The sequence below is a fragment of the Rhinopithecus roxellana genome, chromosome 14 (assembly GCF_007565055.1).
Source record: "Rhinopithecus roxellana isolate Shanxi Qingling chromosome 14, ASM756505v1, whole genome shotgun sequence".
Classification (NCBI taxonomy): domain Eukaryota; kingdom Metazoa; phylum Chordata; class Mammalia; order Primates; family Cercopithecidae; genus Rhinopithecus; species Rhinopithecus roxellana.
This window is the reverse complement of record NC_044562.1, coordinates 44,595,395-44,617,387: the sequence shown is the minus strand read 5'-3', so window position 1 is coordinate 44,617,387 and position 21,993 is coordinate 44,595,395. Positions and strand designations below refer to the sequence as shown.

The 21,993-nt window shown below is 37.7% G+C and overlaps 1 protein-coding gene across 3 annotated transcripts; it reads right to left on the bottom strand.

The window, feature by feature from the left end:
• Positions 1–1,529: 1,529 nt before the first annotated feature.
• SLC40A1 (solute carrier family 40 member 1) lies at positions 1,530–21,295 on the bottom strand. Of its 3 annotated transcripts, none has more exons than XM_030916161.1 (9): positions 20,839–21,219; positions 20,263–20,330; positions 18,668–18,802; positions 15,585–15,744; positions 13,245–13,360; positions 12,113–12,239; positions 6,318–6,563; positions 4,538–5,185; positions 1,530–3,122 (listed from the first exon to the last, which is right to left on the bottom strand). In XM_030916161.1, exons 4-9 carry the CDS (start codon positions 15,733–15,735, stop codon positions 2,809–2,811), a joined length of 1,602 nt encoding a protein of 533 aa, XP_030772021.1. In that variant the 5' UTR covers positions 15,736–15,744; positions 18,668–18,802; positions 20,263–20,330; positions 20,839–21,219; the 3' UTR covers positions 1,530–2,808. The 3 variants fall into 3 exon arrangements, with proteins under 3 accessions (XP_030772021.1, XP_030772022.1, XP_030772020.1); XM_030916162.1 differs by having other exon boundaries at positions 18,668–18,921; positions 20,839–21,214; XM_030916160.1 differs by lacking the exon at positions 18,668–18,802 and having other exon boundaries at positions 20,839–21,295.
• Between the last annotated feature and the right edge of the window lie 698 nt (positions 21,296–21,993).

Below are 21,993 nucleotides of genomic sequence, written 5' to 3'. Positions count from 1 at the left end.
GCTTACAGCTGACCCCTTACCCTGTGTGCACCCTATTACCACTCCAATAGGACTGCCCAGGCCATTGCCATTTAGCATGCCTCTTGCACTTTCTTTTGTCTTACAGGAAACAGGAAAGTAATTTCTTATTTATACTCTTATTTTCTTAAAGGGTAGGGGAAAACGAAAAAACAAGCAAGTCAGATGTTTCCAAAAAAGGGGGATATTTCTTTATAGAAATGAAGATGATTTACCTATGTTTAATATTCAAACAAAGGGTGTGTATGCTGAAAGAACCAACTTAATCACCGTAAGAAGCTTGCATGCAACAGAGAAAAGCAGGAAAAAATGTAATGAATTTGTTTTTAAGTGGGAACAAAATTAAATCCTTTTGTAAAATGCAATTACATATAAAATGAATATTTTCCTATTTCTAAATCTACTTCATTCATTTTAATGACCTAATTGGCTCTGCAGTTATTTGAGTTTGACCCCATATTTAGAAGCTCCCCCATGACACAGCCACACAGGTCACCCACCCCTGCCCTACTTCTATGGTCTGAGGAAGTGAACAACAAAGGCTGTCCAGACCAGCAGTGATTCTTTTCCACTTCCTCCTTCCTCCTGCTCTGAGCAGTAGTCTACAAAGGTAAGAGCAGCAGCTGTAAAAATTCCTATTAACTCTTCAACTCCATGCTGCTGCTTCTTACACAGGGCCTCTCTCTCTAGATGCACAGACTAGCAAAATGCCCATATTAAGAGCTGAGGCCTCCCTTTGCTAATGTGGTTCTGTTCATTTTTCAAGGTCATAGGCCTTGCAGTTACAACTGCAAACATTCAGGACAGATCTTCAACCCCAGCATTGACCCCTGTGGCAGAGAGTAGAGAGCCTGTTCCAGACAGCAGCCAAACCTAACAGAGGCATCTAGTTTGCACAATCATCATGAACAGATCTGTAGCTGCAGGGTGATGCCAAATGCTCTCAAGTTCTCAATTTTAGGAGAAAGGAAAGGAGACTCTGATCAACTATGTCTGAGTCCAATCTGCATCCTTAGGACTGATCACAGTTTAGATCAAGTCCCCAATAAATGGTTCCTTTATGTAGAATGTGGCTCTACTCTGTCTAGAGCCAGCAGACATCTATCCTCAGCTCCCCGTCATTACTAAGGTCCAACCTCTAGTAAAAATGCTAGCTTGTCTTGTAGTTCACAAAGTAATTCCACATGGCTTCTCTTATTTTATTCAACCAGGAAAGTTGAAAGGTAGGTAGGGTTGTTTTATACTATCATCTCCCATTTACAGAAAGGAAAATAGAAGTCAGAACTTAAAAGTGCTTAGTGTGGCATATTCAAAGTCAAAGAAAGAGTGCTGGGCTTCATGTTTACTACACTTTTATCCAGGCCACCATAAACTAGAAATATGAACAGGGAGATAACACTAAAAATCATGACACTGTAGCCTTTTATAGAGAAAAACAAGTTATCCAAAACAGATGTTCTGTAACAAAAGCCTTGTTAAATAATTGGGGAACAGAATTCAGGAAAAAGAAATTAAGATTTTAAAAATATTTTTATACAGAAATTTTTTACAAAGATTTTACAACATAGCAAATCATTATGTCATACTGTAGAAAGATTAAGCAAAGGATTAAACTCCAAGGATAAAGAAAGTGCTCATAGCAACGTATTGCAGTCTCCATGAAAGTGCATATAAACGGTTAAGGCAAAGTACCATCTTGGTACAGACATGTTGCAAACTGACTTTTAATACAATTTTTAAAAATATATACAAACTTTTTTTCTTCTATTCTTCTCAAAGGCATTTGAAAGGGATACTTTTATGATATTCTTGCTGTAGAACAATGTAGAAATAACTTCTGGGTATAAAACACTAAAAATAAAAATATTCTACCTGAGTGTGTTAAAAGTAAATCAAGTGATTTGTAAAACAAAACCTTTACAATTGTGGGTTTTCTACATGTAACTTGCGAGGCTGAAGGCTTACACCCTCATGTTCTACAACACAGATCACTAATGATGGTAACATGAGTTAAATTGGGATTCTTGCCCTTCTGTGTGGCTTTTGGTTTCTAGGTTCTATGACCAAACTATTAACATATTTGAAGTCTGTATGCAGTCATTGTGTGATAAATCTACTTTACAGCTTTGCTTCTACCTGGAGCTTACATGATAACCATGCTGTGAAGTGCTACATATGCTTAATACAATATGTTGCCCCATCTGATAATAAAAATACAAAGGTGCTCTTTAAGCTAAACCATAAACCTTATTAGAGAATTCTAGTTAAGTGTTTTGTTTTTCCACATACATGTAAATACCTTCAGATCAATAGGATGAATAAGGATAATATTGGTTATCAAAATTTAGTCTTCATACTTGAAGAATTTGTTTTTAAAATATAACTAAATAAGATGCAAAAAATAGCTAGTCTTGAACAGGAGTGAGTTTTGCAGAAAACTGACATATCTGAATTCTAGTACAGATAAGAATCTGCCTAAGGATAACTGAATTCACTCTTTCAGGTAAGATTGTATCTACTCTTGAGAAATAGGGGAATTCAGTGTTATCATTATAGTCTCCGTATTTAAACTGAGTTTTTCTTTTCCAATTTTTTTCCATGCCTAAACATAAGGGAAGTTAACCAGTTCATTTCTGCTGATTTAGGTTTCCTAAATAGCTTTTAGTCCTCAAGGCACAGCTGTGGTAAAAACGGAGAGAAACACCCAGCCATTTATTGGAATTCTGCAGTACAAAATAAGCACATGTGCTCTATACAATCTAGTAACAGGATAGCAACAGTTAAACTGTCTCAAACAACAGATGTATTTGTTTGATTTTCCTTCCTAACTTCTTTTGCATCAGGACCACAAGCAAAAAGCTTATTTCCCAGAGTATTGTGGGCAAATCGGAAATACATAATGTGGCCCATTGCCACAAAGGAGACTGAAATCAATACGAGCAAGCCAAAAGCTTCAGGATTTGGAGCCAGGATGACCATGATAAAATGCAGAAGATCAAGAAGATAGTTCATGGAGTTCTGTACACCATTTATAATGCCTCTTTCAGATTCAATTACATTTTCTTGCAGCAACTGTGTCACAGTTAAATCAAAGGACCAAAGACCTATAATAAAATGTTTTTTTAAAGATTAGATTTTAGTTTACAGGCATACATTTCAAATTACAGATAAAAATCAGTTGACATATGCAAAATATACATTTCAGCCTGACTGTCTTTAAGTCACCTTAAATATACCATAGCCTTGCCTTAGATAATTATTTTTCATAAATAAATATTGGGTTATTAGTGGCCTCAATAAATGATTTTTACAGTCAACAGACAAAAGGAAGTCTAATCAACAAATTTCTTAGCTCTATTTTTCTGTGATTACTACATAAACTTCTTAGTTCTGTTTTTCTGTGATACTACAAAAACAAAACTTTGAAGTCAGAGACACAATAAATCCTATTATAGTATAAATACTAGTATTTTTAAAGTTTCAAATGACCTAATAAATGGTTATGGTTAAAGTGTAAGGAAACTTTAAACCATTGTTACATTACTGCTAGAGTTCTAAAGCCCAAACAGTAAAGCTGTCTTGCCTGGAAATTAATATCTTCAATAAATTAATGAACTGCTTTGTATCACAAGATAAAAACAGTTTCATTTCAAGAGTGAATTCAGAGATAACTCATCAGTACTCTATTAATGATTACTTAAATATTGCTTTGTAAGAAGTCTTTATGTTTCCTTCCAGGGCTATAAAATCCATTTGTGTAGCAAAGTATATAATAAATACATATTGGCTAGAGAAGACCTTTGAAGGATTTTTTTTTCTTACTTTCACATCTTCTTTTAAAGCTAAAAACATTATGTTTTTAGTGTTGCCCCATGGGAATATTCTCTAAACTACAGTTTTTTTGTTAGGGTTATTGCAATATCAATACTGTACTAGATGGCAATATAATTAATATAGCTAATACCTTTAATAAATTAAGTTACATTTTAAAAGTAATCACTTGAGCTCAGTAATTCAAGACCACCTTCGGCAACATGGCAAAATCCCATCTCTACAAAATACAAAAATTAGCCAGGCATGGTGGCCCATGGCTGTAGTCCCAGCTACTTGGGGGACTGAGGCAGGAGGATTGCTTGATCCCAGGAGGTCGAGGCTGCAGTGAGCTGTGACTGCACCACTGCACTCCAGCCTGGGTAACAGAGCAAGACCCTGTCTCAAAAAAAAAAAAAAAAAAAAGTAATATTTAAGATACTCATTTAGAAAAAATGTTCAAGCCTGAACCATGTTTTAAGTATATGCATATGATAAGGTAAACAAATACAGGTTTTCAAACTATAAAATAAAATATAAAACAAAATACATATAAAATATAAATATGTAAAATAAAAATTTCATAATAGTGGATTTTGCTTAAATTAACATTTAGGGAACATTTCAGATCATTTTATTAATGGATTCTCTGAACCTACATTACAAAAAGACACTTTACTTCATTAATATATAAAAAGAGATTTCTTACCGATTCTAGCAGCGATGACGCCTGCAAACAGCAGACTGACGGAGATTATGGGCACAGATTCAGGACTTGTCTCTGGGATAATATTAGCAGAATTAGACCCATTAGACATGTATATTTCAGTTGTAATAATGGTTTCAGGTATCTTCGTAGGTGTAATTGACTCTCCTTGAATGAACCTTGATCGGATATCTTCAAAAGGAGACACGGACAAGTCCAGGGGGCTTCCAGGCATGAATACAGAGATCACACACAAGATCAAACAGGAAAGCTGTGCCAATCCTGAGATCAGACCTGTCCGAACCAAACCACATTTTCGACGTAGCCAAGTAAAAGCTACAGTTCCCATTATTCCAGTTATAGCTGATGCTCCCATCAAAATACTGAGGATGGAACCACTCAGTCCCTGAGTGTAGGCGTACCCTGTGGTGATGCAGTCAAAGCCCAGGACAGTCATATAAAGGAAAGCAAGACCCATGCCAGCCAGAAACACAGGCTGGTTGTAGTAGGAGACCCATCCATCTCGGAAGGTACGGAAGGGCTCAGCCATCTGGGAGGCACAAGTAGGTTCTTGCTCTTGTTCAAGCTCATGGATGTTAGAGTCTTTCACACCCATTAGATGAGTTCCCTCCAGGGGTTTTGGCTCAGTATCTGTTAATAAAAGATATCATTATTTTGTTGGGGAGGACATGTAGAAATAAAAGCCAATTATTAATAGTATTTTTTTCCTTCTATTCCCCTCCCCAATGGGTACCCTTGGTTATACATTATAATATTTATTTTCTTTTACTAATAATCTAAGAATTCCAGCCAAGGAATAATCATCACGTGTCATTTTTATTAAATAAACAAAATACTATTGATCTATCCCTCTTTTTTTTCCTCTCTCTCTCTTGCTCTTAGGAATTACACTCCCACCAAAGTAAACAGCAGGAAAACTCACCAGATAAAATATAAAAATTGTCTAAGAAAACACAGCATATTGGCTGGGCACGGTGGCTCACGCCTGTAATCCCAGCACTTTGGGAGGCCTAGGCGGGAGGATCACAAGGTCAGGAGATCGAGACCATCCTGGCTAACATGGTGAAACCCCATCTCTACTAAAAATACAAAAAAAGTGGCCAGGCATGGTGGTGGGTGCCTGTGGTCTCAGCTACTTGGGAGGCTGAGGCAGGAGAATGGCATGAACCCTGGGAGGCAGAGCTTGTAGTGAGCCAAGATTGCACCACTGCACTGCAGCCTGGGCAACAGAGCAAGACTCCATCTCAAGAAGAAAAAAAAAAAAAAAGACAGCATATTATTTTCTGGGTCCCTGCAGAGCTGGGTAAAATATTCCATTTACCCAGAAGCCCAACTTATTCTTCTCCAGTGAAATATCCATCTTTGTGTCCTCACTCCCTTCCACTATCCTACAAATGACTACATAACTCCCTCCTCACAGACTCCAAGGGATTCTTTCATTCTCTTTTTATCCCCAATTTTGTTTCCCAGTCCTGACTTAGCTTTGCTCAGCCATCTCTCAAGTAATTGAACCTCTATGACGACTGCTAACATCAAGGAAGAGGGCTAGGCGACCCATTTCAACTCCACCAGATTCAACCCAGATTTTTTCCCTAGATCCTCAAAAGCCTGCTCTTGCCTCATCTACCAAAGTGATATATTTAACCTCATCCAGCCCCCACTGATAATAAAACCTCATACAAATTCAAAATAGTTTAGATCTTCACCAACATTTAAGGTCTGAACATGAGAACAAAAGGAGTGATCATGGTGTTCAGTTTACCTTTGTGTAAATTCAGCTGTTTCAATTCAGTTTCCTCTTCTTTAAAAGCAGCTTTCACAGCTAGAGCTGGGGTTTTCTGGTAAACCTTCCAGAGCAGAAAGTACTCCACACACATGGATACCAAGTTCCATCCCGAAATAAAGCCACAGCCGATGACTGGGGAGCCAAATGTCATAATCTGGCCAACAGCCATGGGGGCCAAGATGTTGGTTAACTGGTCAATCCTTCGTATTGTGGCATTCATGTCTAGAGAAGCAGGTGAAAGAGGCAGGTAAGTGTGCAAACCCATCAAAGAGAGACTGCCCATTTACACAATACAGACCTGTAAACCAAGAGTATAGATTCCTAAAATGTGGTTTTCTAAAAGCACATTTGTAAGAAAGCCATTTTGTTAGAAAAATATTTGTTGTTAGGGTCAAGTCCCACTAAATTTGCCTCAAAAATGATAATTCCCTTGGAATTGCATAAATCAGTCTAACAGCTTTTTTAAATGAATACAGCAGTAACTCTACATTCATTTTTTTCAACAAATATATGTTAAATGCCTATTATAAGCTAGGCATTATTCTCAACAATTCTTAACACTATAAGGAAGACAAGTAACATCCTGTCTTCACGGAGTTTATATTCTCACAGGAAAGAAAATACAATAAATAAACGTGTGTGTGTGTGTGTATGTGTGTGTGTGTATTCAGAGAAGGACTCACTGAAAAAAAGAGCATCACAGCAAAGAGAAGCACCGAGAAGAAGCCCTAGCTTGGTCACATGAGAGATTCTGGAGACCTCAAAAAAAGGACAACAATAAGGGCAATGCCTGAATAAAGCTGATTTAAGAGACTGGTGCCAACTCCAGGGGACACCATTTGTATTTTCAGTGAGTCATACCCTGGAGCACAATGTGAATGCTTCCCGTGGCCTTATGGAAAGCAAGGTACTTCCCAAAAAATGGAAGTGGAAATAGACAAGTCTTTTGGATATGTTTTCACAAAAAAAAGAACAAAGAACTAGAGTACCAGAGAAGGAAGTGTGCTAAAGATAGGGATTTTTAAGAGGAGCAAAATTAGAGCAGGATTATGTGCTGCCTGGAATGATACAGTAGTTAAGGGATGTAATCTGAATCTACCACATAACTGAAGGAGTTGTTCTTGGACAGGAACACAATTCATCAATAGTAACAAGAGTAGAGGCCACATATATAGCTTCAGGTACAGGTAGGAAGAGAGATATGATGGTGGAATCACATGGAAGCTCTCTTCTCATTTCTTCCATTTTCTCAGCAAAATACAAAGCCAGGTCATTGATGAAAGTGAGGATGGGGGAGAAGGACTTGAACATGTGATGAGAGAGGAGAAACAACTGTGAATGGTCCTCTAGGAAAGTGGAGAAGGAAAGAATCAGACCAAAAAAAAAAGTGTGATTATCTGGAAGCGTGAAAGGACCAACTCTGCGGCCCTGAACCTCAAGTGAGAATACTGAGCAAGTTCAGTATTTCTTTCCAGTCATGCTCTACTGTGGAGAATTGGATTTAACCATAGTCTTACCAAACAAAATGACAAAACGAGAGGGGGCCAACTGAGCTCAGGGTATATGCCAGGAGATGATCATATAATCATGACTGGCCTTGAAATTTAAGCTGGGTAAGAAAGAGACAAGAGAGAGGTCATGGACAGTGAAAAGGCAGTGGAATGAATGGTTTGTAGGTGCCAACCATATTGATGGATTGTTGAGGCTGTGGTAGTAAAGAAGTTGCTAGAAAGATAGAAGGTGATTTTTCAAGATATGGATGCCTAAGACTGAGATTATGGGAGGAGAGAATTTAGTGGTGATAACAGTCTGGAATTTGACTACAGGAATGTATTCCTGAGTCAGAGTGGAGGACACAATAAATAAAGAGGAAGTTAAAAAAATGTCCAACACAAATAAATGATATATGTTTGAGATGATGGAGATGTATCTCCATCTCATCTTATCACAACATCACTATGTACTCCATAATAAGCACAATTATGTATCAGTACAAAAAATTAATTAAAATAAAATAAAACCAAAAGTTTTAGAAGAAAAAGAAAGTGATCTACTTTCTCATTCCCTGTCTCACAGAACAGAGTGAAAATTAGTGAGACAAGTCTTAAGCAATCATTTGGGTCACCTTAAGGGAAAAGCAATACGTGACAAAGAAGTACATTAACAGAAGATTGTCTTTATTCCTTCTGTAATTCTTCCTGGTCCTCAATTGCTTTCCAATTAGCCCTATGAGTACATATTGCATATATGATAACAGGAGAACTTTGACATATTTCACCTTTCACTTGAGAGGCAAAGGCAGCCTTCATTGATCTTACACTGGACTGCCATTGCAGAGGCTTCATTACCATCTGCCTCCCACTAACTAATAAGTTTCCAACTCATAAGCCAACAGAGAAGTATGGAATTTATCCAAATAACTCAATAATTGGAATCCAAAAAGCAAGTAACTAAAGAAAACATATATTTGAATCTTAAAGTCCCAGAATGACAACAATAAATTATTTTAGTTAAAATTATTTCTTACTCTTTCACTACTTCAGTTTTCAAGAGCTCGCAGAGCTTCCCAATGTCACCAATTTCCATCTTTTATATTATACTTAGGAAGTTAATAATATGTAGGTGTCAGTAGAAATGTTGTATTAGAAAACAGCTTTTAATTTTTCTGATTCAGAATGGATAAAATACTTTTTAAAAAAAAAAGACTTAACCATCTTACTGGTAGCAGGCTAGAAAAGAATCAGTCTTATGAATATGCAAATATATGTTCTTTACCAATTTATATTTAGTCTTACATAAGCACACAAATATGTGTCATTTGATTCCAATTTAACTGTTCTCAGCTACAGCTGTGGCACAGAACATGACATTAAATAACTACTTATATTATAATGGGTATATTACATCTCATAGAAGAAAAAAAATTTTAAATTTGCTAGCAGGTTTGTCTACTTCATATATGAAATCGATTTTTAATCAATACCACACAAACACAAAATTTATCTGCCATACTCAATGATCAAGCTGTCAGATTATTTTTTAGAATGATGGGCAAGAAAAATCTCAGAAGATGCTAATAAAGAGTGAGTCTCAAAAGAAATGGAGGAGGAAAAAAAGCAATAGATGGAATTAAAAAGTCCGGGAAAAGGAAGTAAGATTCAAACGTGGCACAAGAGAAAGTTATCGTAAAATATTGTACTAAATCAAGCACCTAGAAAGTACCTAATTAGTTAACAGATTAGTTAGCAGTATTTATGTGAAAAAATAACACCTTTTCTGGAACTTTCTAAACTGGATAATGACTGCTGTATTTTGGACTGATGCCACTGAAATTCTAAAACTTTTTAACCTTGGCAGGGAAAATTCTTCCTGTTCTTTTACCCTCAGTGATACAGCTTCTAGTTTTAAAACAATCTCTAAAATTAAGAAACTCTGTGATGAGGAAATGGGAGCAATCAGCATCCAGCTCACAACTTGTACTTTTCGTGCGCATACCCCTCCCCTTTCACCCTCTACACATAACACACACAGGTGAAGCCTGCCCGGCCTAGGCCCCTACCTGGGTTTCTTTGCCACAACCTCAAAGATCAGCCTACATAAACACAAACCATTCCTGCCTGGAGTAGGTGCGTCTGTGTACAGAGACACAACCTCACAGGAACCCAAGGCAGCAGGGGGAGTCCCTTCTAGATGTACTTTCCCCCTTCTTTGTCCCATTTTTTTTATCCTCCTTTTTCTCTGTTCTCCTGTAACTCTGCAATAGCAGAAATGGCACAAAAAATCCATAATTAGATACTTGCTGAACTTCAGAACTAAAGAAGTTTCTGTTTCCTGTTTTGAAACATGCAGAAAGTTTTCCTTTACTAGTCCACCAGCCCACACTGCTGGCTGGATGTGAAAGAGCACCACTTACTAAAAGCTAAAGTAGAGTGGACAAGAGTTCAACAAACATCTCACTTCCTTTCCTAAACTTGGAAAACATCAGAAAGTTAGAAAAAGACTGAATAGCCTAGATTATTCCACTCTGCAATAATTCATAATATAAAGAGAGACAGCTGAGAAACGACCAGTCATATTTTTGTTGTTATTCTGGGACATCACTTCATAGAAAAATCCCACAGAGTTATGCGGGATGTTTGTATATATATTTATGTGTGTGTGTACACACACACACACACACACACACACACACACACACACACAAGGACAAGTTACAAGTTATTAGGACAAGTTAAAGATTCTGGTTAACTTTTTCATATTTCAGACTTTACAGAGCAGATGAGTTAGTTAAGATCAGTTAAGTGAAAGAAAATTATTTTATTTTATTTTATTTTAATTTTGTCTATAGCTGCTGCATAAATTACAGAATAATCATTGTAAAAGTCAACTTTCTCCTCTAAACACATTCCAACAAATATATATGTGATCTATTGTCAAAATATATCCTTTTGTAACCTTTGAATTTTAAAACATGGATATATTTTACATGCTTTAAATAGTGTGTTGAAAAGAGAAAGTAAACAAAAAAGGACAAGTTCGTCTAGTTCAATGTGACAAAAACGACATGAAATTATTCCTCATTATAAATGATCACAGGAAGAAAGTAAATGAGAATCATGATTTTAGCTCCAGAGAGAATTTCCTGTGATACAGATTCACACATGCTAAATTCATCTTATATACACACCATCCATTATATCAATCACTGTGGGATTTCTGACTTAATAATACTGCAACCACAAAGTGATGATTCAGGCAAATTCTTCTTCTAGACCTTCCACAGACTTTGTTCTCCTTCACTCACCCCTCCTTTCGAACTTTTTTTTTAACCAAATGGTCCAAACAAAGCTGCTTACTAATCCCAGCACATAATCTTGCCTTCTGCATCCCGGGATAAGCCATTTAAGTCATCAAGAATGGTTTACTTGTCTGTCAGGAGAGTTGGGTAATGTGTGTGTTATATGCATTATCTCAGTGATCAGCAGAGTTGACTCAGCTGATCTGACAGGTAGGGAGGTGTACCCTTCCTCCTTTCCCCTGTGTAATTATCAATCCAAATTCTGTCTGTGTGTCATGTGAGGGGATGGCAGGCAATAATGAGTGAGGGAGGTTATTCTGAGCCTAAGTAATATTGACAGAATAGGACATGTTGTTTGTAAGCATTCTTCAGATGTTCTTTGACCACTTATTTATATTTCCAATGGACAACTAAGATGGTAAGCTTCTTAAAAACTATATTCTGTTCTCTATTTCTTTGGTATTTGTAACAGCAATTATATTACATTGTACATAATGTAATAAAAGTTATAGATTATAACTTTAAGGTAGAAGAAATTAACTTCCAGAGTCTCTCCTACAATTAAGTTGTTTCCATTTTATTTAGAGAAAAATAACATCCATATGATTGATAAGCATCAGTAATAACATTCACAGGTATGACCAGTAAAATCTCATGTCAGATTTGCACTGTTCTAAGTATTAACATTTAGAAAGTTGAATTTTTTAAAAAAAAAAAGGAAAGAAAAAGTTATTCCATTTGCCAAGTTTGCGTAGGATAAAAAAGAAGTTAGCTATCCTATGAGTTAACTTCATAACAGTGAGATACATCAGCACTAAAACTGACAATAAGGTAAGAAAAAAAGTATGCTTTCAATTTATCGTTCTTAAAAAATACCAAGAACAAAAATAAAAGGCTTACAGCCTCATTTATCACCACCAATTTAAAGTGAATCCTAACATGCCCATTTAATTGAAAGAGAAAACCAAATTACTTGCTAGTTTGCTTCTGTCTTCTCCTGCAACAACAACAATCCAATCCCTTTGGATTGTGATTGCAGTAGCTGTACTGGCCAAATTTGCAATATTTGCAATAGTGATGATCAGGATATAGCAGGAAGTCTAAAGAATGACAAGAAAACATTGAGTTATAATGTCAGTTTACCACACTGTACATATGTCACTAAACAAGGTAGTTTAAAATGGTCTTTGGTGGAATAATAAAAAATGTATTTTGATTTCATTTATAAGAAATCATTTTACGTTATATACATGAAACAATGAATGAATACCACTAGTCAAGGGGCATAATGTCCTAATCATATCATCTAGATCATCTGTAGTATACATAATACAAAAATTGTAATAGTCAGGTGAATACAGTTATAAAATGTAAACACAGTGGTGGTTTTGAACACTTCTCCCACAAATATTGCCTTTGAAAAGAATGTTGAAGGGGAATTGAAAACACCTGTATTTAAGTCATAGTTCTTGACACCTTCTAGTTGCATGACAATGGGCAATCAACTACGTCACTTTGTCTTAATTTTTTCAACAAAACAAAGGGAATAGGTTCAAAGATTTCTAAAGTCCTACCTGGCTTTGCAACTCTATAATATCAATCCAAATATACACAAGATGATTCAATATGACACCAAATGCATGGTTTATATACCACACCCCATCCCTGTCCTCTTTTCCACCAAGCTTTTATGAAATCACAACATGAAAATTTATCTGGTTGACATTCCCAAACAGAAGTAACAATTATTATTGGAGAAACACAATTATGACTGACTAATATACACATGGATAACATTTCTTAAATAGCACGAACAAAGTATAGGTCACTAAAAAGCTGAAAACAAACAACTGAATTCTACAGTAAACTCTTAGAAATGCCAATAAAAACCAATAGGACAAAATTTAAATTCAAACAATACTTAATGAGTGCCTGTTGTGGGCAAAACAACAACAAAACAAACTATAGGGGATATTACAGTAGACACAGAAATCAATACTAAAAGGTCACATTTGCAAAAAAAAAAATAGCTTCAAAATATTTTCACCCTTTACTACTACCAGATATTCAATTTTCTGCCATCAAGAATCTCATTGAGAACTTACAAGAACCCATCCATGGTACATGGTCAGAAGCTCATGTTTATGTAAGAAAACCATCATCAGGATGATTCCACACAGGATGACTGAAACATTCTGTACCACCAGCGAGGTCTGGGCCACTGTGCAGAGGAAGAGACAAAGTGTACATTACATCAAAATGTCTCAGTGGGACTGTTCTTATTCACACATAATTGTTCTACTATAATACATTAATCCACAGACATAATTATTATCAGATTAAAAGAAAATCTTTCTGAAGTCAGTCCTGCCTCAGCTACTTCCAATACAACCCCAAGGATCACACCAGGCCAGTAAATATGCAACCAAAATGATGAAGTACCACAAGTTTCTCTGTTCATTGAAGTCTATCATAATGACTACATTTTCATTTGGCTTATCTTCTTAAAAGTTTAACATAAACAGAGCTGTAGTATGATATAGATATGATCCACATTTCAGCTCTTTGTTGCTTAAGGTAAAACAATAACATGTACGAGGTTAAAGAGGAAGTTATGAAATCCACAACCTCCTACATGGCAGGCTGAATCTGATAATATGGTATGGATAAATAGAAAAGACACACACAAATTTGCCAAGAATAAATCAGCAGTGTATTTCTTTGCATACTAATGCTATTTGCCATTGCTACTAAATTATAAGCTACCCCTTCCATCACAGATGGCAATTCTCTTAACATGAGGCACCCATATAGACAAAGCACGGGAGTAAGGACATATAAGGACAACTGGTAGCCTTTTCTCTGCCACTCAGTAGGTAGATGATCTAGGAGAGGATACTCCCTAATGTCTCTTATGCATGCGTCTAGAAGGTGAGGATGGTAATACCTGTCTTCCTTACTTTATAGGGTCATAATGATGCTCAAATAAAACACTTATTAAAGCAGTTTGGAAAATATGAAGTTCCATATGTAAGGGATAATTACAGCTCTTGTCTTCAAGGATAATATAGTTCATCTTTGCTTGGAAGGTCATATCAAAGACCCAAGAAAAAATAAACTGCTTTCCGAAAGCAGTCTGATATAAAATCCCAACTTATAACTCTTTCATTCACTCATACATTCATTAACTGGATAAGGATCAGATGTCAACTAAATAAGGTTCTTAGCTTTTGGGACCCTACAGACCAGAAGAAGAAAAGATATGTGAACAGATCATTATAATTGTGTAAGTGTAGAGGTGTTAACAAAGCCTCAGGGGAACGCAGAGGAAGAAATGGTAAACTCAGCCCAGAGGTATCAGGAAACATTTTTCATAAAGAGTAATATGTGAGTTGATTATATAGGATTAAGTGGGAAATTGTTATCCTACCACACTTTTCTTCATCCAATTCAATATTCTTTCCTAATATATGATTGCAGTGCTCAATAATCATTAGATTAAAGGTTTCTATGTATAATATTCCTGTGTTCCTATGTATAATGATACAAAGAAGTAATTTTTTTTCTAGATTACAGAACTTTTTTCTATATGTGTTCTGGTCTACTCATTCTAAAAACAGAAATATGTTCACCTTGACCATTTTCCTAGTAGTATCAAGTCCTAGAATTTGATAAGCCTGTTGCCCTGTGTCCAGAAGCAGTCATCTTGCACTGAAAGAATGAAACCTCAATCTTTTGCCAACACCTAAGTCAGGCATGGTCAGGTCTTGGTATTATCAACTGAGCAATTCAAGAAAATTTACCCTGAATGATTATCCATATTTCCCTTATATACTGGAAAATTTAATTGCTCAATTACTTTCTCTCCTGTATAAAATGACATGATTTCAGTACTAATGCTTAGAATAAATATCAATATATTATTCTTTCTTCTTTATCCCTACAAAATTTATAATTCAGCTCTTTGTGATCCAGGCTCAACTATTCTCCCTTGAAGCTATTCTTAGTTTTCAATTCCCTTATATATACTCTTACATGAAACATAGTAACCAAAGAACAGACGTTAAAGCTGTCTCAGGAACATCACACTAAAGGGACTCCAGTGCAAGTCATAGTTAGGAAGCCTGAGTTAAGCAAACTTTTAATGTTTAATGTGGTTCTCAGAAAAGTGCTACAAGGTTAATCATTAACATATGAAATTTATGAACAGCCAAAGATAAAAAATCTATTAGGTCAATGTCCAGGCATCCCAACTTTGTGTGGGAGCCATGGGACCCTCCATCCAGAGGTGGTGCCATCTAAGCCCTCCTCCCTCAGGTGAGGCGTGCAGACATTCCCTGGGTTGGCCACAGCTGTTTCTTAGTTTGCTGTTTCCTTTGTTACAGAGGTAGCTCAGGCATTGCTCCCATGAATATAAGGGCTTTTAATTATATAACAACACTCACCTTTAAGTCTAGCATTCTTGTCCACCCAGTCACCGATGATAGCTCCCAGGACCAGAACAGACCCTGCCACCACCAGCCCGTAGACTGCTGTCAAAAGGAGGCTGTTTCCATAGAGCTCTACCAGAAACACAGACACCGCAAAGTGCCACATCCGATCTCCCTTAAATGAAAAGAGAAAATGTTTTGATGGAATATTTTTCGTTCCTAGTCTATTGTACTCAGGAAGTTGCTTCCTTATCAAAAGGGCACTTCCTGGCTACATTATGAGACTTTCAAAGTCAGTAATTACTCTTAGATTGAATACTGATCAGATGTTGAAACTGTTCATCCCAGCACAATGGAAAACATTCTTGCCCAATTATTAAGTAAACTTGAAAAGGCAAGGTATTAATGAATGGTACATTCTCTTTGTCATTCTAGAAACAAAATGCAGTTTCCAGACACAAGATGGCTTTTTGATACAAAAATGTGTTCTCCTGTGTGGCAGGTTTCTCCTGAGGCCTGCAATTTGCCTATCTTGATTGTAGAGGCATAAAGTAGTTTGCTATTGCACCAGAAATCAATCACAGTATAGTTCACAAACATTAGTATACCTTGAACATCAAGAAAAAGCCAGTTTCCCAATTTGTAAAATGATAGGAATGGACTATATGATCTCCAAGGTTTCTTTTACGTCTAATATCCTAAAACCTATGAGATTTGATAAAGTCATAATTTGAAAGTCATAAAACAGCAGAGCAATCAGAAAGAGGAGAGTAATAATGGCAAATTCCGGCACTGCATAAACAGTGATGTCAGAAATAAACTTAAATGCATAAGTAAGTAGTTAACATTTTAATACAGATGAGTTTGAAAGGGGGAAAAAGGTACTTATTTCTTCACACAAACTCCGGAGAATACAGGGAATTTTGGAGTTCAATACCGTGAAACGTGATTTAACAGAAACTTTTAAATGAATTAGGCAAATTAATGTCTTAAAAAATCTACAGTGGACCTTATTATCAGATTTTAGACTCCATCCCCGACTTCCGAAATTAACATTAAGGAGGACAACCACATTCCATCATAACTTATCTCTGGGAATCACCATAGGAAACCAAATTCCAGGCCTCATAGATTTGACCCTATGGAAACAGTTATACTCCTAGTTCTTCCCAAAGTTTGTTAACATCTTCATGAAAAAATCCATGTATTAGAAGCAAATACTATCCTGGCATGTCAAATTATTTTAAAATTTTAATGAAGCCAGGATAATAATTTTATACATTCAAAACTTAAATTGATACATGTTAGCAATCATTTACAAAAATCTTTGTGTAGACCAGTAGTTCTCAACTAGAGATGACTTTGCTTCTCCTACCCACACCCCACCTCCCCAGGGGATCATTTGGCAATGTCTGGAGTAATTTTGAGTTGTCAAAACAGCAGGGGGGTGGAGCTGTTACTTAATCTTCAACCTGAAAAGCAAATTTAGATTTGATTAGAATAAAATGGGATGGGGAGAGGGGAGATAATTTATTCTAATCTCCATTCCTCTGAATAGCTCCCAAGGAAAAGACAAAAACACATAAATGTCCCAAATGATAGGTTGCCTCTGTCAGTGAATTTTCTCTTTCTTAACATACAGGTTAAGAAACACTTTTCTAATACTGTTGCTTCTTTCTTTTTATCTTACTCTTATTGTATTTTTTAATTGTCTTAGAGTCCTCTAAAGCAGGCCATCAGGACAAATGCTATTAAAATTTTGAATCTTGCTTATTCTTGTATGCCATACCACTTCTTTGATGGAAAGAAATAAACTGCTCACATTACCCCAATTTCCAATGGGTTTAGGCTTTAAGAAACAACAGATTCTATGTTCACAAAAAGCCCAAGATTTGCGCAAAGTCTATGTAAATATTGAACAAGTGCCCATCTTTCCTTATTTCTATTTCTTGCCTTCCCACCTATTCTCACCAAACTTGGATGACCTGTTTATGTGTCCATGTACCCCCACTGGACTGAGAGCTGAAAGCAAACCTAATAACTGTCCATGAATGATCATGGTCCTTAATCCACTTAATGAATACTTACTAAGTGGCTACTATGTACCCGACACTTGCAGGCACTAGAGCTTCAGCAGTGCACAAAAATCACAGTCCATGTTTTCATGCAGCTCACATTCCAGTGAGCAGAGACCAAAAGCAAATCTAGCACAGGGTACGTGCTGCTATGAGGAAATATAAAGTAGGATGGAGCTGGTGGTGACAAAGGCCTCCATGAACAAAGAAGTGAGGGCTGTTGGAAGCAAGGGCTGGAGAAATGCAGACATACTGGGGTTTAAATGGAGAAAGTCTATAAGATCATGATATCAGACATAAGCAACTGGCCCCTCTTTTTCACTGTCTTACATTGTCATCTTTTTGTTATTAGATATCTTTTCTAAAGTCCATACTAAATCATATTATAAGCTCCTTGACAATAACAATAGTATCCACTTTTTTTTTTTTTTTTTAGACAGGGTCTTGTTCTGTTGTCCAGGCTGGAGTGTAGTGGTGCAATCACAGCTCACTGCAGCTTCAAACTCCTGGGTTCAAGCAATTCTTCCACCTCAGCCTCTCAGTAGCTGGGACTATAGGTGTGCCTCATGACACCTGGCTAATTTTTAAATTTTTTTGCAGAGATAGAGTCTCTCTATGTTGGCCAGGCTGGTCTCAGACTCCTGGGCTCAAGCAGTTCTCCTGCCTCAGCCTCCCACAGTGCTAAGATTACAGGCGTGAGCCACTGCACCTAGCCAGGATCCACTTCTTACACTACTTTGTATTTTGACGGTATAGAGTAAAACTCATTGATCCATTGGCAGATAGAAATGAAGTCAGAAATAAAAGGCATTCAACCCCATACAAAACTAACCTCAGGCAACCTTCTACTCTAATGCCCCTATGCTCAGTGGATAAGAAATCATGATTTGGCAGGGTGCGATGGGAAATGCATATATATATATATATAATATACATACACACACAATACAGAAACATAAATGTTTTGTTGTAATAAAATCAGGCAGAGTGCCACACGAGAAAAAACATAAAAAGTATAATTACCTAGTGTTAGAGACATTCCTCTTTTGTACTCCTTTGCAGTGGAAAGGAGTAAAAATCCACTAAACCTTATATGATTGTAGTTGCTGCCGTTTGTTTAATCCAACTTTCTCATGAGAACTTCCTTTGCTCGACTTACTGTAAAGTTGGGATAAGCATGTGTCACCTTTCTTGTGGGACTTTTAATGAACATGACAAAATATCCTCCTGGAACAACGACAGTGCCACTGGTTTTCTGGCAAATCTGACCTCCTAACCTATTAACCAAAGGTCACATAAACCATAATCAGTATTTGGAAGAGAGGCATCCTCTTCCTCTAAGAGCTAGGCCAGACTACAGGCTGAGAATTTCAGATACTATTTCTATCACCTGTTATTAATACTTAATATTTACTGAATTAAACTGGGGGAACAAACTATTGCTTTTGATTTATTAAGGGTTGTTTCACTAGGTTTCTACTTAGCATCATCAGCTGTTGGAATTAAAACAAACTCACACCAATTCCACTTTGTTTACATGTATTTGCAGAGTCATCCCTGCATAAGCCTCTGGTAAGATAGGAGCTTGCTTTTGTAAAATGTCATCTATAAACTGCTATTTCTTAGAGAGCCAATAATGTAGATTAACAATTTCTCAAAGGCATTGGGTATAGATTTCCTCTTCCAGTGGTTTCCATCCATGTCTTAAGGATGATCCAATAAAAGTTTCCAATTTAAAAGGAAAATAACATTCAAATAATTTACTCTCAAAATTCTTTCCATTCTTTTTAGTTAAATACATATGAGCCATGGACAGAATATAGCCAGATGTATTGCTTTTAAACAATAATTGTTTAATGTTAAAGATTCTAATCATCATTAAACATATATCTAGCACCCTTCTAGTTTATTATTTTGGGGAGAGAGTTTTAGGAGCCCAGATCTACAGAAACACTAGGTCTTTTCCAAGATGACCTAGAAAGTCAGAGGGAAAACTGTAAATCCATTGCTGATATTCATTGGATGATTAATATTAGGATAGCCTCCAATGCCCCAAACTTTATCTAACTATAGATAACATTTTTAAAGACCAGAATTTTTGTCATTCAGATATTTGTTCTGGGGTCATTTATGTTTCAATTAATCTTAGACTGTTATTATTAGCCTAAGTCAGTCACTCTACCATTCTATTGTATTCTCATGGTGCTGCACACTGGAACTAAATTTTAACAACAACAAAAAAATTTTTTTTAATGTGAAGAAGAGAAGGTATATGAAACATCCATCCATCTTTTGTAGCAGATATGTCTATTTACTAAGGCTACTAATGCAACATACAATTTAAAAACAAGGCAAATATTCCTTTCCTTGTTAATCTTGTCTGGATAGTTGCCTATCTACATAAACTACGATGATCTGATAATTAAGTTGTATTAACTAACACTGATGGAGAAAGATCTTCGACGTAAATAACGTTTTCCATTAAAGCATGTGTACTTGGATGATTTATTTCTTTAACTGCTTGACAAAACTGGAAGTTGGCTTAATACAACTGGCTGGAACGAAAGGAAATAAAAAAATTGCGCAACTATGTTGTAAGACTATGCATTCTCACTTACCCAAGTAGACAGAGAATGACCAAGGTAGAGAAGGAATTTTGCAGAGGTCAGGTAGTCGGCCAAGGATCCTGCAAAGACACAGGTGGGGAGAGAAAAAGCGATTGTAGTCACTTAATGAGCTGAGGGCAGAATGCTTATCCATTTGATCTTATTAGAACATGATTATTAAAAACTATTTTGCGGGACAAACCACGTACATTTTATCAAGTTACCTATGAACCGATGTATTTCGTTCACTTAATACCATTCACTAAATTAAGCATGACCTAGTCAATAACTGCCCAACTTCACATTTTACATACAGTGAAGAATTTTCAACATTCTTTTTTGTCTTTTTTTTTTTACACAAGGCAATCCAAACTGCCCAGTCTACTCCATCCGTGCCTGTGTGCAAACCCCTTTTCCCACACCCTGAAGTTCCTTTCTTCCTTAACGTCCACCAAATATAAGTCAAAGGATCTTTTACAAAGCTATGGTTCACAGCAGAGCCACATTCCTCCAGAAGCTGTGTAGAGTTGCTTGTCTCCAAAGCCCAACCTGGGTTTCCACCATATGCATTCGGTCAATGCCACTCACCACAGCATCCTCTCTGGCGGTTGTGATCTCCTGCCCTGGTCATGACACTGGGCGACCCCGCTGGCTCTTCTGCGGCGGCTGCGGCTCTCGCTGAGGTACTTGTTAACCGGAGTGCAAGGAACTGGAGATAGCACCTCTAAAAACACAACAGCCTTGGGCAAAAGGACTACAACGACGACTTTGGCAAAGAACAAAAGAAAAGGGGCCCGGGGATTTTCTTTTTTCCTTCTTTCCAAACTTAGCTAACACTGTAGCTGAAGTTGGAAAGGCAAAGCCTTATGAAAGCGGGTTGGGAGGCTCAGCAGGTCGTCCGAGCCTAGCGGACGCCCAGAGCCAGCTCTCCGCCGCCGCCGCCGCCGCCGCCGTGGGCCGGGCCCAGCTCTTATACCGAGTAGAGGGCGGAGCTCCCTGAGACCGCCGACTGGGGCCGCCCCGTCCCCTTCAGGGCAGCCCGGGCGTCCCCGCGGCGCGAGGCGAGCTTTCGTCAACCCTGCGCGCTGGGCCGTCCCCACGCCCTTCCCCGGAGGAATCGCCCGCCCCGGGCGCAAGCGTCCAACCGGCCGCAGACACCCTGCGTGGATTGCGGAGACCTTCGCCTCGACCCGTTCCACTCCCTGGGTTTTCCCGCCCTCCAGGAAGCCGCGAGGGCAACCTCGGGGGTTGGCCGTGGGGCTGGGAAGGGGAGGAAGGCGCGTGGAGCCGGCGGGGCGGCGTGGGGAGATTCTGCGCGAAACCAAGCGTCAGGTGCTGGAAGAAAGCGCTGCGCATAGGCTACCCGGCAGTTCAGGGAAAGGGCTGCCGCCGGACGGTCGCAGTGCAAAGCTCCAGCCCGAGCTTGGTGGGTGGGGATTCCTTTTTTAATGAAAGTAATTTTCAATACAGGTATCTAAATAAATATAATTCATGCCACAGAGGCCGCTTTCCTGGCCTTCCCATTCCGGCCCGCGTGCCGGCAGAGAATGCCTTTCCTTTCCCGGACTGCATAGCAGGGCTTCCCTCAAAGAACCAGAATCAAAGGGCAGGAAGGGGGCGCAAAGATCAGAGTCCATCCCTCTTCAGAGGGATGGCTTGCAAACGGAGGCTTGCAAAGGTGAAGTCCCGCGGCGAGTCATAGACCTACTCGTATCGCCAAACTGGGACTTCCAAATCCGTCCT

Bases quoted from the DNA above. Each gene is read 5' to 3' on its own strand.
- SLC40A1 (XM_030916160.1), bottom strand. From the start codon at position 20,881: ATGACCAGGGCAGGAGATCACAACCGCCAGAGAGGATGCTGTG. The intron at 12,240-13,244 runs GTAAGTTCTCAA...GTCATTCTTTAG, and splicing joins TGTACCATGGATGGGTTCTT to ACTTCCTGCTATATCCTGAT. The intron at 6,564-12,112 runs GTAATTTGGTTT...CTGCTTCTCTAG, and splicing joins AGACAGAAGCAAACTAGCAA to ACATGAATGCCACAATACGA.